The 24,325-nt window shown below is 35.2% G+C and overlaps 1 protein-coding gene and 1 long non-coding RNA gene across 6 annotated transcripts; one reads left to right on the top strand and one right to left on the bottom strand.

Moving 5' to 3' along the window:
- Positions 1–23: 23 nt before the first annotated feature.
- Positions 24–1,142, bottom strand: LOC109104123. Its single transcript, XR_002020187.2, has 3 exons — positions 1,030–1,142; positions 745–867; positions 24–469 (listed from the first exon to the last, which is right to left on the bottom strand). It is a non-coding gene; the product is annotated as an uncharacterized LOC109104123 (long non-coding RNA).
- Positions 1,143–15,126: 13,984 nt separating this feature from the next.
- On the top strand, positions 15,127–23,579 carry LOC109104119 (mitochondrial fission factor homolog B-like). Of its 5 annotated transcripts, XM_019117475.2 has the most exons (9): positions 15,128–15,290; positions 16,932–17,145; positions 17,976–18,145; positions 18,295–18,386; positions 18,526–18,528; positions 20,356–20,520; positions 21,920–21,973; positions 22,087–22,171; positions 22,669–23,579. In XM_019117475.2, exons 2-9 carry the CDS (start codon positions 16,932–16,934, stop codon positions 22,798–22,800), a joined length of 915 nt encoding a protein of 304 aa, XP_018973020.1. In that variant the 5' UTR covers positions 15,128–15,290; the 3' UTR covers positions 22,801–23,579. The 5 variants fall into 5 exon arrangements, with proteins under 5 accessions (XP_018973021.1, XP_018973020.1, XP_042627427.1 ...); XM_019117476.2 differs by lacking the exon at positions 18,526–18,528 and having other exon boundaries at positions 15,127–15,290; XM_042771493.1 differs by lacking the exon at positions 20,356–20,520.
- Positions 23,580–24,325: the final 746 nt, after the last annotated feature.

Genomic DNA, 24,325 nt, shown 5'->3' with positions numbered 1-24,325 from the left:
TTCGATAACTATAATAACCCTGCTTTAATTATAACCCTTGTTCTTTGCCATAAAAAAAAATAGAATATTAAATAAAATAATTTAGCCTCAAATAAATAATAAAGAAGTCTATGTGAGTTCAAAAGAAACGTCATTTTAAAATCTTACTTGGCATGTTTTACATTAAAAAAAATAATTACAATTATTCTTGCTCTGTGTAAATAAACCTTAACAATGTAGCTGTATTTCTTCAAGGCTTCTGTTAAGGTCAGAGGTCAGTGATAGTAGAGAATAAAGACACTCACTGTCATTACAGGTGACCCCAGTCCAGCCAGGTGCACACACACGGCGATCCTTCTCTAGCGCACACACACTCCTCCATTGATACAGTCTTAACAGCTCACACTGCAGTCTTCACTGAACGAACCCTCCTCACACACTGAAACCACCTCTTTCTCTTCCTCCCCCTCCAGTTCCCTCTCATAGAGAGCTAAACACACAGACAGAATGACAGAGACAGAAGAACAGAAACAGTGATCAGGGTTATTATAGTAATGTAAAATGAAAACTAAAACCATAAAAAAAAAAAAAAAAAAAAAACTTTTGTTAGAGGTTACATAGCATTTTGGCATAGAGGTTATACAGCATTTTGGCAACTCAAAACATGTCTTTTGGGTGTTAATAGTACTCTTTATTTTGAAGTCTGTGCATCACTTCCAGACTATGAGGTCAGCCCTAAACAAAGCCAATCAAACTTGTACTCACGTAAGCATGATTTCTGGTCATAGTCCAGTCTGAAGCCCACATGACAGAAACACTAATAAGAGCCCAGTGTGTTCACACAGTACTAAGAACATCCTGATGTCTCAGACAGACACTCGTCAATGTCTGAAGAGAGAGGTTCATATTAAAATGGCTTTCATGATACACTAAATGTGCTCAAGTAAACTTTAAATAGTCCATTTATGAGGACAACGAGAAAAAAATAATTTACAAGAATGTAAAATTTAAAAAAAGGGTTTGGTTAATAAAGGGTCAAAACAGACACACCATCACATGTGCAGCCGTTGGGTCTACAGCCACACTCATAGCCTCCTGGGTAATTCTTACAGTAGTGACTACAGCACGCCTCCCCGTTTTCACACTCACCAGTGTCTGTGGATGACACACACAAATACAAAAGCATACTCTCATGAGGAAAAAAAACACTACACTATGTAAAAGTAAGTAAAGTAACAGTAAACATGACTGTACCAAGGTACGTTTTGGACATTTTTGTTAGGGCTGACAAAAAGTATGGTATGAAACATTGTGTTCAAAACATATGAGTTGCCATAAATAGTAAATGTCAAGCTGTCACTATGAGGAATGTGCTTAAAAACAAGAGATTAATGGTGACCAACCATGTTTCACTCCATCTATTTCTTGACCATTTTAACAGATGTTTGCTTTTAAAAGCCTATTTCTGCACATAAAAGAAGCCTCAGTTAATGTTTGTGGAGAAAAGAGTATGGATTATGTCTGTAGTGGACAAACGTAAATACATATGTGGTTATGACATCACAAGAAACTCATTATAGAGTTCTTATAATTCTGGTGTCAGAATAGAACTGACATGTCAGATGTCAGTCTGTTTTTTTAAAGAAAAATACAATTTTGTTAAAATTAAAATTCTAGATACTAAAATGTCAAGCTTATAGAATTCTCTGAGAAATCTTTAATGTTGTAGAACCAAAGAGCTGATGAATGATGCCTGATCCATTATTCATAATTAGGTACAGTATATTGCATCTGCTGAACATATTCACGCGTGTGAGTGTGCAGATAGTGTCCATATTCATGCTGCTTTGTCAAAGAATGTCCAAAATCAACACAACACATATTGTTGGGAGCTATTGCAAATGTTTAAAAATGCACAATACTGTAGCTATTAATATCATTTACAATTTCCTCAGTGTTACATGGGTTTTTTCAGACTCTTGTCATGGGGTGAATTCCTACAGATTCCTACATGTATGCAGTCAGCTATGTGGATCAAGTGCTTTTATGTACAGTCTGCCCTGTGACTGGTTTATTGAATGTAGTTCAATAGCGCTAATGAACCGTTTTGACCCTAAAGTGATCAATTACAGCCATCTGACAATTTCCCACAAATCTGGAGCAGCCACAATGCAAAGAGATTAACTCACTTCATGTTACAAGAAACACAGCTCAAAGACTATCAAACTTCATTACCCAGTAAAATGTCATTGTGAATTTATAATAATTGCTGGATGATAGTTTGAATCATCTTAACATATTTTAATTAGAATTATTCACACTTCCACACAAGTAGCATTTTTTGCCAATGCAGATTATTCAAGTGCAAAATTATCTACAGTAATTTAACCTAACCTGTACTGATTTTAGCATTCTTTAGTATTTCTTCATCAGAATTACAGTTAAATCTTGGCAATGGCGATGTTATAAAGGATAGTTTCACCTTTCTTTATTTTTTCTTCCTTTCTCTCATTAAATTCAATTATTTATTGACAACAATAAGCTGATACATGTAATAACAAAACATCTGCAATTCAATCCCCCAACCGCTCATGACGGTTTAATGCATTAATGATCTGGTCATAAATGTGCCTAAATGTTTTATGGAGAATACACAACATTATACAGCTATATGATTTAATTTACTGCTGCTCATAGATATTAATACTTAAGACTCTTTTCTCTGTTGTTGGTTTTAAAAGGAACACTCTGATTATACAGAGGTTAAATGACTTTAGAAAGAGGATATAAACTCAATGGATGTGAGCGTTCGCTCACCTTGGCAGGATTTCCAATCAACTCCAAGTTTCATGCCATCAGGACACCTGCAGTAAAAATTATATTACACCTGCCAATAATATTACAGCACATGCCTTCACATCCTCCATTACTGTCCACACACTCATTTATATCTGAACAGACAAGAAAAAGAGAAAGAAAACACTGAGCATCCATATAGACTATATTAATCTTTATGTTGTTGGAAACATAAGAAATTAAAGTTGTGCTCACATTTACCAATGCTTTTAGATAATTTTGATTTAAAATGCACCCATTTAAAAAAAAAAAAAAAAGAAAGAAATTAAGTATATATCTTGTTATTTGATGCCAGTTTAGTTCTAATATTTTACTTCACCATCCATCTGGAAAATCTTTCTTTATCTTTATTTATTCTTTGAATAGTTTCTTCTTTCCAGCATGATGTTTAGATTTGTGCAAGGCTTTCTGTAATAATGTTTCCAGTCTGATGTCTTTAAATATGACATTTCGCGGTCATTTTAACATGCTTGTGAAAAATGTCATCACACAGACAAATAACAAATGAACCACACAAACAAACGCACACTAGCACTCAGAATCGGGTAATAAGTCCAAGCTGCTCTAAACAACTGCCTTCTGCTCAACCATGAAGCACATACAAATTCAAGGTGGTTTTGAAACAGTGAATGCAAAAATGCCTCGAAATAAGTAAAAAGATTTTGTTTTATATAATAAAGAAAGAAACATTTTATAATGTGTTTTTCTGTAAAGCCTCAGAAACCAAGGATGGGTCGCCATAGCAAAGATCCAGGCCACACCCACACTTGGTTTCTAAGGCAACACAGCATCACCAGATGAACTCTTTAATGTTATAAACATATTCCACATGAGGACATTCTCAGATTCCCATATTTAGCTTAATTCTGGGGACACATTTGTAGCTCTTTATCTTTCTGATCTTGTGGAGTCATGTTTCCCTACAACCTTTGACTCTATGGCACAACACTGACCTTGAGCAAACATCCCATAATAATACAAAGTGCTGACAACATTTTCCTGTGGAAAGACAAGAACAGATTTACAGTTACACGCTCTATCTGTCAAAGCAAGATAAAATAATTTATTATTAGTTTTTTTTAACAGAGACATTTTCCCGGGTTACTCTGAACAGCATGTTTCATTTGATCCGACTAGGAGACAGAGGAAATACTTTAAATGTCTTTCAGTATCTAAGTGTGTCTAGTGTTTAAGATGGACACAAGAGTGAGATTTCTCTATTCAGACAAAAGCAGAGTGCAAAACCATTTACAACCTCAAAAACAGATCAAGGTTTCTGATGTCTTTAAGTTTAACATCTGTGATGTTGTCTGAAGTGCGCAGATGCTTTAAACTCACTCCACACACAGGGTTTGCAGCATATGAGGGTGAGTAAAGGATGACAGAATTTTCTCTTTCACAAAACTTGAATGTGCGTGCAGTGGCTGAAATGTGTCTTGATAAGGACTTATACTGAAGTACAAACACAAATACATCTGAGAATAAACATCCACTCTGCCATCTTATTAGCTTGTTTAGGGCCCTGTTTTCCACGTTCCACAACTTGTGATCACTTTCTTTGTCCTTCTAAATCTTTCTATATCTAGACCTGGTTTGCATCCAGGCCTCTGTCATTAATCTTGCTCTGGCAACAACAAGCAACAGGAACTGGACAGAAAGATGAAAAATAAATACTATGAGAACAAACAACAGCAAATGGAAAGACTATTTTACTGAACTTGCTATATGTCCTGGGATCTCAGTTTGGCCACAGTACAGCTTGCCTGATGCGTTTTACAGACGACAACTGACAAGACCTCACAAGGTCCCTACATAGTGTCTTTTTCCCTTCAGAAGTGGAAAACGGGATTATTGTCACAGTTTGACCTTTTAATTTAAGGTATAAACTCTTACTGCTTACTGTGGGTCCTGGATTTGAATACATTAATGAATTTCAAAGGAAACTTAATGAAATAAAAACTGGGCATTTTCATACTCCTGCATTCCTTTTCTCTACGTCTTCTCAATGTATGGTGAAGGGGTTTGGTTATAAATGCTTCAAAGAAAAGCAGCAGCATCTCAGGGATATCACCTGTCCTTTCATTGGGAGATCCTCTTTAATGGTTAAGACAGGAGTTACAAAACGTTAGAAACTTTAAGCTAACTGTGCGTCCTATCAGAGAAGATAGTTTTGCGTATCCTGCTGCTTTGTCTGCCTTTCTCTCAGCGTGTAGAGGCACATGCCTTCTGTTGTATAGAGATCGCACAGATCACTGCACTTGGCCCTGTATTATCTTACATAAACACACATACTCAATCCAGGCTTCACATTCAAGCATGACGTCTTTTCAACCAGCAAGGGAACATCTGGCAAACATTTGCACATTAATTACCTGTTTCCACAATTAACAGATGATCTGTTTACAGCTACTAATGGGATGTTTCCATATTCTAGCAAATATTAAATTACAGGTGTCTGCTTTACAGACTCCATGAAAGAAACTAACGATGACGGCTTTAGCAGCGAAAGGGTTGTGGGTTCGATTCCCAGGGGAACACGTTAGGTAAAATAAAATAAAAAATGTTAGCCTGAATGCACTGTAAGTCGCTTTGGATAAAAGTCTCTGCTAAATGCATAAATGTAATGTAAATATAACAATGAAAAGAAAACAGACACAAATGACCACAATTTCTGTAATCAAATATGAAGATTCACAAACCATATAGTCATCACTGTGTTTCAAGACCTAATAAACTGCCTTCCTATGCAGCATTTCTGGCAGTCATACTGTATATTTGTTTCAAATACACTATCATTCTGATCAAAAATACAGTTAAAACAGTAATATTGTGAAATATTATTACAATTTAAAATAACTACAGCCATTACTCCAGTCTTCAGTGACACACTATCCTTCAGAAATCATTTTAATATACTGATTTGCTGCTTGAGAAACATTTCTTCTTATTATTATTAATGTTGAAAACAGTTGTGCTGCTTCATATTTTTTGGGGAAACCGTGATGCATTTTATTTCAGGATTCCTTGATAAATAGAAAGTTAAAAAGAACATAATTCATTTGAAATATTATAAATGTTTTTACTGTCACTTTTGATCAATTTAATGTGTTCTGGTCAAATGAAATTATTCATTTCTTTAAAAAAATGAATGGTAGAGTATAATTTACATAAATAAATATACTGCAGACCACTTTAATATCAAGATTCATTTTATAGCTGATATAGAAACCTATAATGTTGATATTGAAAGCTCCATTTAAGAAATGAACAATTAAAAAGCAATAGAATTTTCCTTAAATAACTCATATTTTACAACACTGAATATTGACAGCTGATATTGTATAAAAACAGGTCTTTAGAAGTCCAAAGGGTATTTTGTTAAAAGCAACAGAACATTCCAGCACACACACGACTGGTTCATGTTTCTCGACAGTGGGATTTGGTTTCTCTGTCTCTCAGCTGAGATCACCTGCTCACCTGCTGAGTGGAGAGGATTCATTTTCTTTTAAAGTTCTCACTGGAATAACGTTTTAAGGATGCCAGACTTGCTGCATCATAGAGCCCATCTCAACAACAAGAAGATGTAACCTACTGTTGATCGGGAAACTCACTCCTCTCTCACAAGGTCTCTGTTTTCAATGCCAGTGATTTCATTGCCACTGTTTTGCCGTTCATAATCCTTTAAACAGAATTTCCATTTCAACAGCCCGTGTCTGCCAGAGCATACTGCAGCAGTGAAGCTCTTGTTCAAATATGAGTTTTTCACCAAACCAGCACATGAAGAATGTCAGTACGAGTTCATTAAACTACAAGGGATAGCCGTCCTGGATAAGCAAGCTTTTAAACAGCCTGCAATCTATCCGAGGACCTCAATCTTAATTTACAGACCACTCAGTCAACGTTTGCATGCATACACATATTTGTGCTGGATCAGAACATGTCATGCTTTAGTTCAGAGAAGGTGACTGAACTGAAGGATAAAGACCAGAATGGAGCTGTGAGAAAGTGGAGCACTGGAAAAACAATTGACTTTTTCTTAATACTGTAAGTGTTCTGTAAATGTTGGTCTCATTGTGCATGATTGATCAGGACGTTACTCTGAAGAAAAATCTTTCATTAAAGCTCTTTCCAGCTCTGAAGTAACTTTTCTTTTCTGCTGACACAATCAAAGCTATGCAGACGGACCAAAAACAATACTGGTTAACAAGATCCTAACATTTACTTAAGAACATGAGTGTTGGAATATCATTCCAAACCTCTACGACTCCATATATTTTCTGTGGAAAACAAAGGAAGATATTTTGAAGAATGTTTAAACTTCTTTTGACCATAAAATGAAAGTCAGTGGTGTCCAAAACAACAACATATTATTTTGTATTCCACGAAAGCATACAGGTTTGGAACGACATGAGGGTGAGTGAATAATTACAGGATTTTCATATCTTTAAATGCATTGCAAATGCTGTTTTACATTCAATACAGTGTAAAGTGAATGAAAACAAAGATGTCAAGTTGTCTATGTTTATGTGTCTTCATGCAAAGAATGTAAGTAATGTGACCCAGTTTAAAGGGGTGCCTAAATAAGCTGTTCAGGACCTCTTGAACTCCTCAATACACTGCAGTATTCCAAGAAACTATATAGAGTCAGGATGTTCCATGGAGTTGTAACTCTTAACTCCACCACATGTCAAACAAGACAGAGGGAAAAGGAAAGCCTCAGGCAAACTGTATTAAACAAACTCAGTACACACAGACACACTTTAGTCCTACTGACTTTGCTCACACAGGGTAAAACAGCATTTTACGATAATTTTATGCTATATTATTACCAAATATTGGACTGGATTAGGTTTTGTATTTCTTTTTGGAACTGACTGATTGTATGCCTCATTGATCGAAGCTTATGCACCTCAGTTTTTGAGTGAACACTGCCAAAAATATCCACAAATAAGGCTTTTTTCACTTAAATGCATAAGCTTAGATCAATGAGGCCTATGACCAGTTATTACATTAACAATAATATAATAATAAACTTTTTTATATAGCGCCTTTAAAGCAACTTCTCAAAGCACTGTACACAAAATAAGCAATACACAAAGCAATAAATAAAATAATAAAATAATCAAGTAAATGCTCATTTCAAAATGTATGTCTTGAAGTCTGTGCTCCCCTAAATTCAGGAGGAAGAGAATTCCAAACAGTAGGAGCATAGAGAGAAAAAGCCCTGACACCCATAGATCTTAAGATGGTTTGAGGTACAGCCAACAAATTACAATGTGAGGAGCGTAATCTTTGATTAGAGGCATAAGGAATTAACAATGCGGATAGGTAACATGGAGCCAAAACATTTAATGCCTTGCATGTGAGCATCAGCCTGACTGTGAGCCAGTACAAAGACTCCAAAATAACAGTCCCAGTCAGGATCCTACCTGCCAAATTTTGTACATACTGCATCTTATTAAGTGTACATTTAAAAACTCCAGCTAAAAGGGCCTTACAGTAATCTATCCGAGAAACAACAAACTGAAAAATGTAGTTTAGGACTCAATCTTGCTATATTTCTGAGATTAAGAAAGGATGCTTTAATAGTGTTATGTACAAAATGATCAAATGTAAGACTGGCATCAAAGATAACTCCAAGGTTCCTCATTTAACTTTTAGTCTCCAATACTAAATATAAAGTATCAACAGACAGAGTTAGAGGAACCAATAAGTATGACTTTGGTTTTACCACTATTCAGGCAGAAGAAGTTATCATTCATCCATGTTTTTATCTAAGAAATATTTAGATAGATAGCAGACATCAAGATTTTCACCAGGTTTTGAGTATAAATAGATTTCAGTATTGTCAGAATAGAAGTGGTAGTATAGACCAAGCATTTGTCACAGATGCCCAAGTGGTGACAAGTAAATATGAAACATTAAAGGCCCTAAAACTGAGCCTTGAGGAACACCAGTGCATACAGAGCTACTCTCAGACCAGTAACCATGATCCATAGAAATGAACTGGGAACAGTCAGTAAAATATGATTTAAAGTTTATTTACAGCAGATGTAGACAAGAATGTCTCCTAAGCGATTGAGGTGTTCTATTGTTGGATGTAATAATGAACATAGCAGTCGTCATTTACTCCTGATATCTGAGCCGCTGAAGACGCAGTGGATTACATTTGTTTGTGCAGGGAATGCGCTCCCGAGCTACCTAAATGTGTCTTTCTTCATGCAAATCATTTGTGATCCAGCTTTACCTTGAGAAGATGTGAGTATAAGGTTTTTTAATGAATCTCTGCAAATCGCCTTTTCTAATAATGTGCTAATTAGCAAGTTTCACAATGAATGCGGCTAAAGTAAACAGTCCCTCGGAGAACGGTGTTGTTTTACACTACTATTGAGAAATTTTAACCAAACTATGTTCCAGACTTTTCATTAAGACCCTAAAGAATCATATCAACTTGTGGAAAATGGGCATCCAATGACCCCTTTAATGCTGCTGGAATAACCCCAGTCTGCAATGAATCATTTGTAATACTGAGGTTAATAAGGCACAAAACATCAAAGCATGATTTAAATAAGTTTGTGAGAACAGGATCAAGCACACAAGTGGTAGATTTCATGCAAGATACCTCCATTTTAGTGCCTCAGAATCATGCTGTGGAAAATGTGTAAGAGGAAAACTAGCAAACCCAGAAGGATGAAATAGTGAAGGAGTGGAAACAGATGTGACAGAAATTTGCTTGCGAACACTGTCAATTTTTGAACTGAACAAATGAAGAAAGAAATTACATAACTTTTGAGAAACACGTAAGGTAGTTGCAGTATTTACTTGAAGCAATCTATTTATAGTTTGAAACAAGTGTCTGGGATTTCCTTGATTGTTTACAATATTCTGAGAAAAATAAGATGATCCTTCAGTCTCAATTAATGGTGGTCATTCAGAAGATCCTTCCAAGCTTGGTAATGGACATTCAAGCCAGTAAGACACCATTTACACCCCATTTTCCAACAAGCAGCCTTCCTAGTACACAGATTGCCATTATACCAAGGAGCAGAGTGAGTAGATTGTTTTCCAACAAGCAGCCTTCCTAGTACACGGATTGTCATTATACCAAGGAGCAGAGTGAGTGAAAGTAACTTTACAATCAGTGAATGCCATTATACCAAGGAGCAGAGTGAGTGAAAGTAATTTTACGTGACCTTAGAGGAGTAAAAGAGTCTAAATCAGTAACAAGAAAATGATTGAACTGTGAGACTTTCTCCCATTATACCAAGGAGCAGAGCTCTGTGTGTGTGCACTTCCAGCACTAATTCTGAGTAATGCTTGTCACGTCACTTTTTTCACTTTTTTTTTAAAGGATGGTGATCAGGCACTTCGCTTGGATGGTAGGCACCTTTTTGGAATTTGACAGCCCCTGGTCACAATCCACTTTCACTGTATGGAAAAAAGTAGCGTGAACATTCTGCCTAACGTCTCCTCTTTGGTTCTACGGAAGAAAGTAAGTCATACAGGTTTGGTATAACATGAGGGTAAGAAAACTATTTCTTTAACTTTTCTTATTCATTCTATAAACAGTATTCCCTGCATTTTCTCTCTCGGAACTGAGAGGTGACCAGCTACAGCATGTCCTGAGCTACAGTGGTAGTGATATGTCTACTGAAAGAGAGCACTGTAAAAACATTCTTCCGCACACACATATACACAGTCTCTGAGTAAAATGAGTTTAATAGGTTTACCAGTCCAACGTGGAAAAGACATTTTTCATTCCCGTCATTTCACCACCACACTGTTTAGCCATCAGCCTTCTGTGTTATAGACATGCAGTAGAAAATTTTAATTTTAGAAACTCTGAGGAAGCATTTTAGGAGCACAAACAGTTGTTTTCCATGTTATTTTTTAATGTAATTTATTCCTGTGAATGCAAAGCTGAACCTCTCTCTGAGCCTGAGCCTCTCTCTTCCCCTCTTTGCATCCATCCTGGGCAGCACCTGTAGACAGTTTGCATCTCCATACTGTACACCTGACTATACACTGTACAATACCCTGTCCTAAGAGAGAGAGAGGGAGAAAGATTCTCAGAAATATAATGAATAGTTTCATCGTATGTATACTGATCTAGGCCTAATGACGACGACAAGTCATTACATCACTGAAACCAAATGAACACAGTATTTATTTATTTCTGAACACAAAATGGACCATAATGTTTGAAAGCAGAAGATATTTATTTTTTTATTTTATGCTTTGGAAATAGTATAATCATAAGAACAGCTGACAAATTAAACAGCTGCTCCTTGCTGAACTTCTTTTAACTTGACAAGGCGTTATAAAGCCACATCCATAACGTGCAAAAAAATGCTGAAAAAGCAGCTGGAGGTGCAAAAATAGTTAAAGACTTTTGTTTATCGTAGCGTATTGAAACGTATGAATCTTTGAATCTTTTCGATGAATCTGTTGAACCAGTTCACGAGATCGAAACGATTCACAGTGCTAGTGGACTGTTAGTATTTATTTATTTATTTATTTATAAATTTATATTATTTATATTTATAAATTGATGTTACCTGTGCTCAGGTTTTTTTTTTTTTTTAATTCAACTTTTAAGCTATGTTTCTTCAGTTTCCTCAGTTTCAGTGGTGAAAAAGTTACTGTTTTGCCACATTTTAATGGCTGTAGGTCATTGATCAGCCGGTCAGTATTTAGCATTCCAGATGAAAGTAGTATGTTTAAATATGTGCTGGTTGATAATGTCAAAAGTGTAGGTCTGCTTTCAGAGGGGCAAAGTTTGGTTATTATAACTTCCATCAAATCACTATTGTGCTAGTCACTTAACCCCAGATTTTAAGAAAAGCATAAATCAGTGTACTTAAGTCAATGGAAAGCATCTGCTATGGTAGTTGGCATAATTTACTCTACTAAATGGAAGGAGAGCAAATCTCCTAAAACTCACTGACCCTGAACTAAGAGATAAATGCTTGGGGGAAATAATCATAAGAGGAAATGATTTAAGGGATAATGACCGATAGTTTAAACAGGGAAACAACAGTTGTTGTTTGAGTGTGTCTCACCTCCTCTCATAGCCCATGCACCAGCTCTGAAAAGAGCAGCCCTGCCACAATACTTTCACCATACGAGAAAACGCCTGAACACATGGTTGCCTCACCCCCAGCATAGACATCTCCTGCTCTTCACACACATTTTGCCTGAGAAAGAGTGAAAATTATACTACACTATACATACTCATACTTTAAAAACCCATAGAACTTAAAGGAATAGTTCACCCAAAAATGAAAATTTTCTGAAAATGTACCCTTTGGCCATCCCAGATGTAGATGAGTTTGTTTCTTCATTGAAACAGGTTTGGCACCCATTCACTCCAGAGGATCCACTGAATGCTAAATTTCTCCAAATCTGTTCCAATGAAGAAACAAACTCATCTACATTTTGAATAGCGTAAGGATAAGTAAATTTTCAGCAAATTTTCATTGTTGGGTGAACTTTCTATAAGACTTATCATAGACTTCTGTCTCAAATTGATGGCCCGAACCAATTTCGTTCTTCCTCAGTTTAATTATGTAATGTTGCATTGATTATTGGATAGCAGTTCGCTGTGAAATCCAGACCAGTGGGGGCACATTAAGCAAAGTGCACATAGGGGGCACTCGTGAACAACATCATAAACTATAAAACACATGCAGCAACATGCAAATATTTGGGACAGGGCCTTGGAATTTAAACATCAGAGCTCCTTCTTTAGTGATGATGTCATAATTACCCATCTTGTTCACATGGTAAAACTCACAGAAGAATACGTAAGTGGGTCAACGTGTGTACCCTATAGTGGTCAGCTGACAGTATGCAGACTTACGGATAGTAATATGCATAAGTTCCTCATTAAATACTGGGATAAGTTAATTTGTGCAAGGATGTAACCATATATTAAGGACTTGGGGAATAAATATAATAGTTTATGAACCCTATATAGCGAGAACAAACAGAAAATTGACTTGTTTGAGTAAAAAGAGCATTAACAAATATAATTATCTGTTTTGGGTTTTGACGTTCTGCATTTATTTATTATGTCACTATGTAAAAAAACTATAATGAGTTGGGCTCTGATCATGCTATGACTCTATGAGCCACTGAGAAAATAAATCAATGATCTGCTCTTAGATCTTGTGGATGTGGAAATGGCTCGTTTTAGGATGTTGACACAATGTTCTCACAGCTTGTAAAGTCGGATGCTCCAAGAATATGCTGAACCACATGTTCAGGACCCAAACAATCAGTTGCACCAACACACACATTTTACTAGCTATATTCAAAATATTAATAAATACAGTGATAGTATATAAATAATAAAATAACACTGCTATAGACTAAGCCAAATCCTATCTCTGAAAGAAAACTTTTTTTTTTAATTTTTAGAAGTCAAAAAGGATATACTTTCATTGATGAATAGATTTTCCCATTGAAAGCATACCTGGATATTTCCAAAGGGAGTTTTTTCAGATTTAGACCATTTTAGGGATAATTTTGTCCCTAAACTATAGCTAATACATACATACACACTCAGCTTTCCTTCACTTCTCCCTACATCCATATATGCCAGAAGCTGTAAGTTGATTTAAATCCTTCTTATGGTCATCCAAAGGTTAGATATTTAGGTTATTTGACAGTCTAGCTCTTAAATTCTCGATTTTAGTTTCATAGAATAAGTGTGGTGAGTCTGGGCTCTGCCTCGGAGGGTCCTGTTCACTCTCAATTTGCATCCTATGACCATCTGGGCTTAATACAACACATCCTGAGTTAATAAACTGCACAGTCGCACACCGGATCAACCCTGAAGTCAGTGTGTCAGAGATTCAGCGAGGGGTTGAATAACTGGCCTCTGTCACATTTAACATATTTACAAATTCTTACAGTGCAGAATTTGAGTCATTTTGAAACAATACATATTATTTAGGTGAATATATATGTACAAATTCAAAATATGATAATCAAGTGTAAACAGAATGCATTCAATTTTTTAATGTCCATTTATGTTTGAATATAATTTCACATGGACTCTGGCGCTTTTGGCGACACCTATAGAGCAATTAAATCACTACAGAAACAATGCATTGATTTATCAGTGTCACATTCTAAATTATTGTGCTAATGCTATACTAAAACAAAGAGCTAGCGAAATGCTTTCCGTTGGTTACATTTCTTAAAAACACCGGTGACACATTTACCATTTAACCTGTTCAGTCGAAATGTATTTAAGTAGAGCTTTATAACAACTTTGATCACTAAAAATTAAAAAAAATAAGAAGTAAATGCATATTTCATGTGAAAATTAAAATTTGTATGAATTAAAACATCAAGACATTTCTTAATATTTGAATGTACATTTATGACATTTAATTGTTTATAAATTAAAGTTATTTTAAAGTGTTTTCTTTGATTGATTTTTTTTTTTTTTTTTTTTTTTTTTTTACAAACAGTTGTAGGAATTAAGTATCAGATAAGCATTTCCCGTCTACGACTTTAGCGACCACAAAACTTGATGTAAAAGAAATATAATATATAGCCAGTTTCAAATAAAATAAAATACACTCACATGTCGGACTGCAGCTCATGTGATGCGTTAAGAGATTCAAGAGGTTTCAGGGGCCCACCGTCCACTTTAAAGGGTCCGATCAGTTCATTATACGCGAGAAAGGTGATGTAGCCAATAACTTCATGAAAGCACTACAAGTTTTGTACCCACAGACTGAAATTATCGAGCATCCTAAAGTGTCCAGATTGAAGGTTTAGTTAAGTTCTTCGTGAGAAACCGCTAGGGGCCACAATGGAAACACGATGCCCCATAACATAGCTGTTGTTCCCCAAATTCTGTGTGTTTTATATTTATGAAGATCCTTTTGATTTTGTAATACCACAGTACAAAGCAGTTAGGTTTTATTCTACTAAACGTAAATGTTTCGTGTTGTGCCTGTGTAGTAGTCATTACTGTATGTGGACTAACAGAAAATGTACCATTTACCACAACTTAACGCGTCTAATCAGCTGGTGAACCATGTTTTTTTAATGTAATCAAAAAGTCAAACACCTTTAACAGAAATCACTCTTAATAATAATAATTCAATTATTATTTTTTAATTTTGCAACCCCAAAATAAACTTGAACTGTAAATTATTATGTTATTTCAAAGATATTTTACAGACTGTAATAATTAACGAAGTTTTACCAGAAGAGAAAGTGAAAACGCGTGACTTTTAAATAATGTGGCGAGGGACTCTTATTTTGAAAAAGCGCTACAGCGTCCGTCAGCTTCACGCAGCTGTGGAGCGTTCTGGGTTGAGCTGGTTTAGCTGATAGTCTTTTTCTAAAAAAAATCCACAAAATAATCGGATTTTACGCTTGCATTTTACTTTAACCTCTCTAATCGGTCGGCGGATCTGATCTCGGTGAAGGTATGAGTCTAAAAGTGTTGTGATTTCTGCTCATGCTTTGGCCCTTTATCAACTGTCATTGGTGTAAGTTACTCTGGGGCCCTGATGTACTCATCATTTATTTTCACAGTATTCAGGGCCCAAATATGACACATTAAAGTTCTTAACCTTGTTATGTATTTGCTGTTTGATATGAATTGGTCCACCCAAACATTCAAAACGAAACATTGCAATTAAGTGCTTTTACTGTAACGTTAGTACTGCTGCTGTCAGTGCTGCCTTGTACCCATCATGAAACCAAAAACGTCCATATTGATGTTGTTTTTATTGGATAACTTTCTGAAACACAATTCACAAAAGCATTCATTCAGTAGGCATGCTTCCTAAGGATTAAACTTTGGAGCTGCCAGTGTAATCAGTGGCATTTTGCTTCCTGAAATAGTTGATCTCATGTTCAAACCACAAGATACAGATGACCGCTGCTTTCCTTGCTGTGCTTCAGTTTAGCCTGAGGATCTGGACATGATACTGAGTGGATCGGTTATTTATCTTTATTGCATAACAACCAAGCTGACAGTCTTATGAGCTTTTTTGTATTTGGGGGAAAATGTCACAGGCCAGGTTGGACAACCAGTGATTCCAGTTTTGCTGTTTGAAAGGTTATGAAGCATTGTTTGGTGGTTGGAGGTATTCTGTCTTATAATTTGGAAGGAATTCTAAGGGATCTTCATTGGGTTTAATCATAACCAAACCAGATCATTTAGAGCCAGTGTTGTTATTGGTAACCGAAACTAAAACTAGTAATAATTGTTTTTGGTAACTGAAATAAAAGAAAAGAAAAAAAAAATAGAAATTCTGACATGGCAACTAATTGAAATAATAAAAGTCTAGTATTAGATAAATAAGCGGAAGTATTAAAATTACTAAAAAAATTAATGAAATAAAAATAGGTTAAAGTTTAATAGAAATAAAAACAAAACAAAAATAATGAAAATGACAAATGTACATAAGAATTTTTTTTTTTTTAACTATAATTAAAATGAAAACATAAAAATAAAAGCCTATTCAAAATTATTCAGCCCAGTGCAGGGAAGAACTAACAGAAGAAATATCAAAACATTGTTTGCATTCATTAAGATTGAATTTGATTCTTAAGCCTGGAATACACTGCCCTGATTTTTCACAGATTTACTGTCTGGAGAAGTTGACACTAGTTACCAAAAGTCAGTGCCAGTTTGCAGATTTGAATTGAGAGATTACATAGAAAATTGCATAGTGTATGATGGTCACAGACTACGATTTTTTCTTTTAGCTTTTCAACCATTTTAGAAGTCACGTTGTTTTCATTTTTCAATCATCTCCTTGCAACAAGGCGCACGTTTCTGCATGAGTTTGTTGTTGACCAGTTTTCCTTTCTCACTATTTACAAAGTCGATAAGTGTATGATGCCTAGTATTTAAAAAATCTGTTCAGATTTTTAAAGTCGTGTTGTGTATTCCAGTCTTTAGAGGATTCCTATTTGATCCCATTTGAATCTTTTCAGATTGGTTTCAGTGTATGATAATATTCCAATAGGAATTCTGTGCACATTCCTTTAGAATTTTTTGATTGATTGACCTGTTTAGGTCCTCACATCACAGCCCTCCTCCTCTTTCCCTGTAGATGAATGGAGCAGCGTTCCCCTCTCCCACAGCCGAGATGGCGGAGATGAACCGGATCCACTATCAGCTGGAGTACACAGAGGGCATCAGTCAGAGAATGCGTATTCCTGAGCAGCTCAAAGTGGCTTCGTATAACCATGATGAGCAGGAAATTTCAGAGCATGAGACGCTCCACACAGCAATGATGCACGTTCCCGAGAGAATTGTAGTGGCAGGTATGAAATCGGGAGATCTTTGCACATTAAAGTGAGATAGAAGAGTGTATTGAGTGCTGCAGTGGTGATTTTTGTTGGCTAACCCAGAAGTTCGCATCACCATCATTCGCATCGTAAAGTGAACCAGCACTTTACAAAAAACCCAGTAGGATTCTTCCATTGGCTTTTGGATTTGGATAGGCTCTGTGACCACCAAAAGTTCATGATACTCACATATTTTGTTCATCATGATAATATTCACAAATTTTCTGACTTTTGAAGTCTAAATACAAACACCAGAAATAAAAAGCTTAACATAGGCTATAAATGAACTACACCACAGTCACCACTCACAAGACTCTGACAGCTTTCACTCTTTATATTTAAAAAACATTTCCACTGACAGTTTGAGTTTGAATAGTTTGCAAGAAAGTGATTTTAAACACAATGATGCTGTAAAGCGGACTAGTAACTAGTATTTTATGTTGTAGAATTAAACGTGAAAATCTTGTGTTAAGCACAGACCTTATTTCAGGCATTTAATTATAAATTCATTTGAAGAAACTCACCGACATCAGGACGATGCAACTGGAAATGTTTGATAAACACAAACAAGTGACAAAATTGGATTTTGGCCTACAAAAATACACAATTCCTGTGGCACTCCATTAACATAAAAAAATAATAATAATAATAACATCCAAAAATTTAATTGCTGTCATTATTTATTCTCCCTCTCAGACTATTTTCTGTGGAACACAAAAGAAGATTTTTTTAGTAAATATAGAGATTTTTGTTTAAATAATAAAAAGTTGTTTTGGACCCCACTGACTTTCATTTCTCTTTTGTAGGAGACAGGAATGAAATGCAGTTTCCCAGAGATCTGGACCTCATCCAGTCCACCCAAATGGAGTCAACACTGTCCCTCAAGACACCCCCTCGAGTCCTCACGCTCAGCGAAAGGCCCATCGACTTTCTCGAAATGGAGCAGCCGAGCTCCGCCAGTCAGACCAGTGAAGAAGTAAGTGGGACAGACCAAATTTAGCAAGCCGGAAGCTGTGTAAATGTGACTGGTAATGAACGCCACTAAAAAAAGAATAACAATGTGTCACTTTGGGTTTAATTAAATGAGAAACACCTGTCCGTGTGTGCTTTTTCTGCTTCACACAGGTGCGCATGCAAACCAGGACACGTAGAGAGCGCTCGGTCAGCGAGAACACAAGTGTGCATCACAATGGCCAGCTCGCAAGAAACGACTCCATGTGAGTGCAAAGCCACGAATACACATGCATACGTACTTCTGTTTCACCTCTGCCCTGTCAACATGGCCCTCTCACTCCATTATGTGTTTTTCCTCCTCCCTGGTGTCTCTCTTTCTCCTTTCATGATGCTGACTCAAAGGGGGTGAGTTAGAACCATGCATGTATATTTTATAGTTTCAAGCAGGTTCGGTTTGGCTTTTGTGCTTTTTTAACCTCAGTGCATGTTATTGCATGCACAGGAGTGGCGCAATCACACTTGTCATCAATGGTCAAGGCCAATTTTATCACAATATAAAACAACTTGTGATATTGGTCAGTGTAGTTTAGAGTTGCTTTGTCAATCAGTTTCCCTCTTGTCATGACTGCTTGACAGCTCTATTCTACTCTATTGTTCTTATTCTATTCTATTCTCATGGATGGCCACTCCTGGCATGGAGGAGCTGTTCACACGGAGGGTTTGTACTTAAAAAAAACAGATCAATCATGGTCTTTCAGCCTGTTGTTTTCTTGTTTTGACATGCTTGTGTTTTCCGTTTTCTGATTGGCTGGTCTGTCAGTAAAAGTATGTAAACCTACCATTGACCAGCATCTCTTTTTCTTTTTCTAGACCCCAATAAAATGAAGACTAGTACGGCTTCTGCTACTTACCTAAATGTGTCGCGTCCATCAGCCAAACTGTCTTTTATCAAAGTTTCGATTTTTAAATTTGACTAAATTTAGGTTTAGTAAAAAGAACATTTTAACAGGATCATAATATACTAATTTAACATTTGTTTGTATTTAAAAACACATTACCGTTTAAAACCTTAGAAATACGATTTTTTTTAAAAGAAATGAATAATTCTATTCAGAAAAGATGTATTAAGTTGATCAAGCATGACATATTACTATTTATGATGGTACAAAGATTTCTATTTTGAAAAAAATGTTTTATTTAGCAAAGAATCCTGAACCAGAAGTATCACGATTTGTACGAAAATATTAAGCAGCACAACTGTTTTCAACATTGATAATAATAAAAAATGTTTCTTGATCAGCAAATGAGCATATTAGAATGATTTCTGAATGATTTCATGTGACACTGAGCTTCACCGGAATACATTACATTTTAAAATTTATTTAAATAGAAAATAGCTATTTTAAATGGTAAAATATTTCATAACTGTATTTTAATCAAATAAATGCGGCCTTGGTGAGGATAAGAGACTCAAATATATAAAAAATCCTAACGACCCTGAACTTTTGAGTTTTAATTATTTAACAATATTAACTAATCATAAACAATATTAATAAATAATAAACCAAGTTAACTATATGAATTAACTGTACACAAAATCACTCATCAATCACAAAATAATCACCGTTACATTAGTAATTACACGAAACCTGTTAAGAACATGCCCAATTCTTGTATGAACAAATGTGCTTAATTAATAATTAAACCATTTTTCCCTCAATCGTTTTTTCTTGAAGAAAAATGGGGCTGGTCAAAACAAATACCTGAGCTGTAAGCAGACTTCCTTTAAGGATGTCCAAGGTGAAGTTGTGTCTGTTTGGATTAGTGTAGATGGATTCTACGGTTCAGTAAACAGCCTCATCATTAGTCTGATGTGAGTTAAGCGGTTTCAGATCCACTTCTGAGGTTGTGATATTTAGAGACTCCGGTGTGTGTGTGTTTGTGTTGTTAAAACGATGGGATTTTGCTTGTTGAAGGGTTTGTATTGGGGTTTTGACCTAGTGTTGTTTTTTATAAATATTTGGTGAGGCTGTTGCCCATCTGTTGCAGTCTTTATTTTCTTTCTCTGAATTCTATTTCATTCTTTCACCTTCTTTTTCCTTCTTTCTGAAACCTACAATTTGTTTGACTTTCTCTCTTTTATCTTCTACCTTTCCTTTCTTTTACTTTCGTTACCTCTCTCTCTCTGTGTGTGTGTGTGTGTGTGTGTGTGTGTGTGTGTGGTTCGGTCAGTATGACTCTCTCCCCCTCTGCTGCATTGCGCACTATGGCTCCTCTCGGTGGTGCCGAGGACGGGTTTAACCTCTTCAGCTCCCGCGGTGTCCTTTCCTTCATCCAGTCAACCACACGTCGGGCCTACCAGCAGGTCCTGGAGGTCCTGGACGAGAACCAGCGCAGGTGACCTTTGAAATCAGACCCCCTGAATCTGCCATGAGAGACTGACTTTTGGCTAAATTAGATGTTGCTTCACTGAGTAACCAATCAAATGTGTTAGATTAGGCCAGGAACAAAGTCCTCGACAACTGATAGACATTCACGTGTCATTCTGATATGGTGAAAAAATACACTTAGCATATTAGGACTGACAGGCAAACAGTCCTTCTCAGAATGTCATACTTTAAAGCACAAAGCATTTCAATTTTAGGAGGTGATTTGTTAAATGACAGCTTGACAGTGTTGTTTGCTGTTGGATGTGGTCATGCTGCTTTCCTAAGCTCCGTTTCTTCCTCAGCCTCTTGGTTTGGGGTTTTATGTTTTGCATGAGTAGTAAAGTGCGCAAGATTTTATTTCTTTCTCTTATGTTTGAATCCTTTCTTTTTTTTCCTGAGCTTTTAGATTTCAGTTAAGTTTACAAGCAGTTCGTGGCATTGCTGTATATTTTTTAAAGAAATGTTCGTGTTCATTACAAGGTCAATCTATTGACTGCATTTGTGGCATGATAATCACAATTTCTTTTTATTATTTTATTTAAATTAAAAAAGAAATCAGCTATATATAAAAACTGAAATGTGAGGCTTGTATTTTGTTTACATGAGAACTTAATTATGTTATTATATTTAGATAATTTTATTGTTGTAATATTCCTTAAAATACACACACACACAGTTATTTGATCAAAAAATACAGTCGACGGTAATTAAAATTTAACTTAATGTTGTTGTAACATGTAATTTATGGCTGTGATGTAATTCATTTTGCAAATGTAGTTTAAACTGAATTTCCTGCAGCCATTACTCCAGTCTTCAGCGTCACACGATCCTTCAGAAATCATTTTAATATGCTGATTTGCTGCTAAAGAAACATTTCTTAGTATCAATGTTGAAAATGGTTGTAATTTATATATTTTTGTACTTGGGGACAAGTACAAATTTTTTCTTTGCTATTCGATATCATGCCACAAATGCTGTGAAATGATGCAGCCTTACATTGAATACGGAACATTCCTTTAATTTTGGTTTCTGTGAATACCTGCACAGGTGTTATTCATGAGCTCATTTCCTGTGCTCTGTGACCTGCTCGGCATTAACTTCAGTTTCACTGACAGGCACTAAACTCTGCTGTAGGTTTGTGTCTGAAATTGAGACTAAAATTAATATTTTTGTGCAGTTGGCTGGTTTCTTTTGCAAGGTTTATTTGATTAGAAAAATGTTGACAGGGTGTGTGAGACAAAGACCACCTGCAGCATACACATATTTTATATAAGTTAAAGCGCATTTGCATGTTATTAAAGTTGTCTGTCTGTGTATGTCTTCTTTTGTCCTTTCCTTCTCTCACTTTCTTCATATCCGCTTCTCAGCCAGCCATCTCTTAGAGGGGGTTCAACCCTTTCTAACCCCCAGCATGACAGCAGGTAACTTCCTCTCAACTCTTCCCTCTCATCTGTTTTTTCTCTCAATTTGTTTTTCTCTCTGTCCTCTCAATACAATCTCAGTGTCTTATGAAATGAAATGATGTATTTGCCAGGCATGCCCTGGCCCCACTGGACTCGACTATAGAGGGAGGAGCAGATGACATGGCTGTGGTGGACGCCACCTCTCTACGCAGACAGGTGTTATTCCGCTGCTTAATATTGTGCAGTTAAAAAAAAAAAAGATTGTAAAAGATAAAAACATATTTTATGCACACTAGCATTCAGATGTCATTGAAAAAGTCTCTTGTGCTTACCAAGGCTGCATTTATTTGATTAAAAATATAAAACAATACAGAAAATTCCTGTGATGCAAAGCTGAATTTTCAGCATCATTACTCCAGTCTTCAGTGTCACATGATCCTTCAGAAATCATTCTAATATGATGATTTGATGCCTTTATTGATCCTTTTATCAGTGTTGAAAACAGTTTAATATCTTTGTGGAAACCTTAATACAGGTTTTCCCAGGATCTTTTGTTTAACAGAAAATTAAAAATAACAGTTTTTTTTTTTTTTTTTTTTTGGTAACATTATAAGTGTCTTTTACTGATACTTTTGATCAATTTAATGCATCCTAGCTGAATAAAATTATTATTATTATTTTTTATATTTTACAAAAAAAATCTTACATTACAGATTGTCAAGCTGAACCGGCGTTTGCAGCTCTTGGAGGAGGAGAACAAAGAGAGAGTCAAGAGAGAAATGATCATGTATTCCATCACTGTTGCTTTCTGGCTTATCAACAGCTGGGTTTGGTTCCGTCGCTAAAGCTACATGGACTCAGCAATGTGGGAGGGGCAAAATCAGAACTCCGCCCCTCTGTTCTATGTGTCAAACTTTAGCCATGTTTTTTTTAATGGCTAAAACATTTTATTTTCTTCTCAGCAAGAGCAGTAAAGTCAGGGATAGCATTTTTGTTTGAGTTTGTCTGTTTTATTTTATTACTATAAATATGTATTTATACTTTGTTATTATTTGTACAACCGTAAAAATGTTCCTTTTCTTGGTTTTGTACTTTTTTTTTTTTTTTTTTTTTTGCACATTTTTTGTTTTGTTTTACTTTTTACTTTTTTTTTTTTTTTTTTTTTTTTGTGAGCCAAGCATGAACCAGATGTATATATTACTTCACTTGTCTTTGAACTTTGGTTGTAATCATTTATTTCTCCATAGGTTAACTGTACAAAATTAGTACAATGTTATGTCAACTTTTACAGAGACCAATGGAATGGAACGCATTGATATATCATAGACAAAAGAAATGAATATAATATTAAATAATAATAATAATATTTAGGGACTGTTGTGATTTTAGGTACATTGTGTACGTCTATGTTACTAGAAACATAGAAACCATACTTGTCAAGTGTGAGATTAGTCATTATTTATGTACAACAGCCCATTATCGTAATATGCTGATGTTGTAATTCTGCTACAACCTTTTCTGCAGGATATTACTGAAATGATACATGTTCAGTTTTCCTCTTAATGGTCCATAAACATTGTATTGCAAACGCTTTTAATTGAATAAATGACAACTGTGAACTGCACTCTATCCCGTCTGCTTTTAATCTTCTGGATTTGCTTGTTTTTTTTTTAATTTCTGAAGATAAAGTATAATTATTGGTCTTAAGAATGACAGATTAAAAGTAAAAAATAAAAATAAAAAAAGCAAAATATGTACTCAGTGTTATTTTAGTATTTATTTTTATACTATTATAGTATTTATTCATATATATATATTTTTATTATGTTTTCAAAAATCTAAATTTTAGTTATTTTTGTTAGGTGTTTTTTTTTCCCCCCATATAAATTAAATTAATTTTGTTTCAGGTTATTTGTCATTATTGCAGTATTTCAACTTAAGCTTATTTCAGTTAGTTGCCATGGCAATATTTCTATATTCTATATCAATATTTTTGTTTAAGCTTTTCATCTAATATTTATATATTATTTCAGCTTTATTTCATTTACCAAAAAAAATTTTTTTTTTTTAATAGTTATAGTTTTAATAAAAAAATAACAACACTAGAATTTATATTAAGTGACATGGTCATTCATGCTTTTTATAATGTACTAATAAGTAAATGCCATACTGATGATTATAAAAAAAAAAGGTTAAAGATAAAAAGAAGCATGTAATACACATGACATTGAGAAAACTGCATATATGAATTTACAGTCTTCTTTACCCTGTTGTCCTAAGAAATGTCACGCACCTGTGATCCTTGTATTAACGATAGTACACAACTATGTGTAATCTGAATCACTTTTGCATGTTAATTTCTTGGTTATG

Source organism: Cyprinus carpio, chromosome A15 (genome assembly GCF_018340385.1).
Source record: "Cyprinus carpio isolate SPL01 chromosome A15, ASM1834038v1, whole genome shotgun sequence".
Classification (NCBI taxonomy): Eukaryota; Metazoa; Chordata; class Actinopteri; order Cypriniformes; family Cyprinidae; genus Cyprinus; species Cyprinus carpio.
Note: the sequence above shows the minus strand (reverse complement) of the source record. Positions and strands in the feature narration are given on the sequence as shown.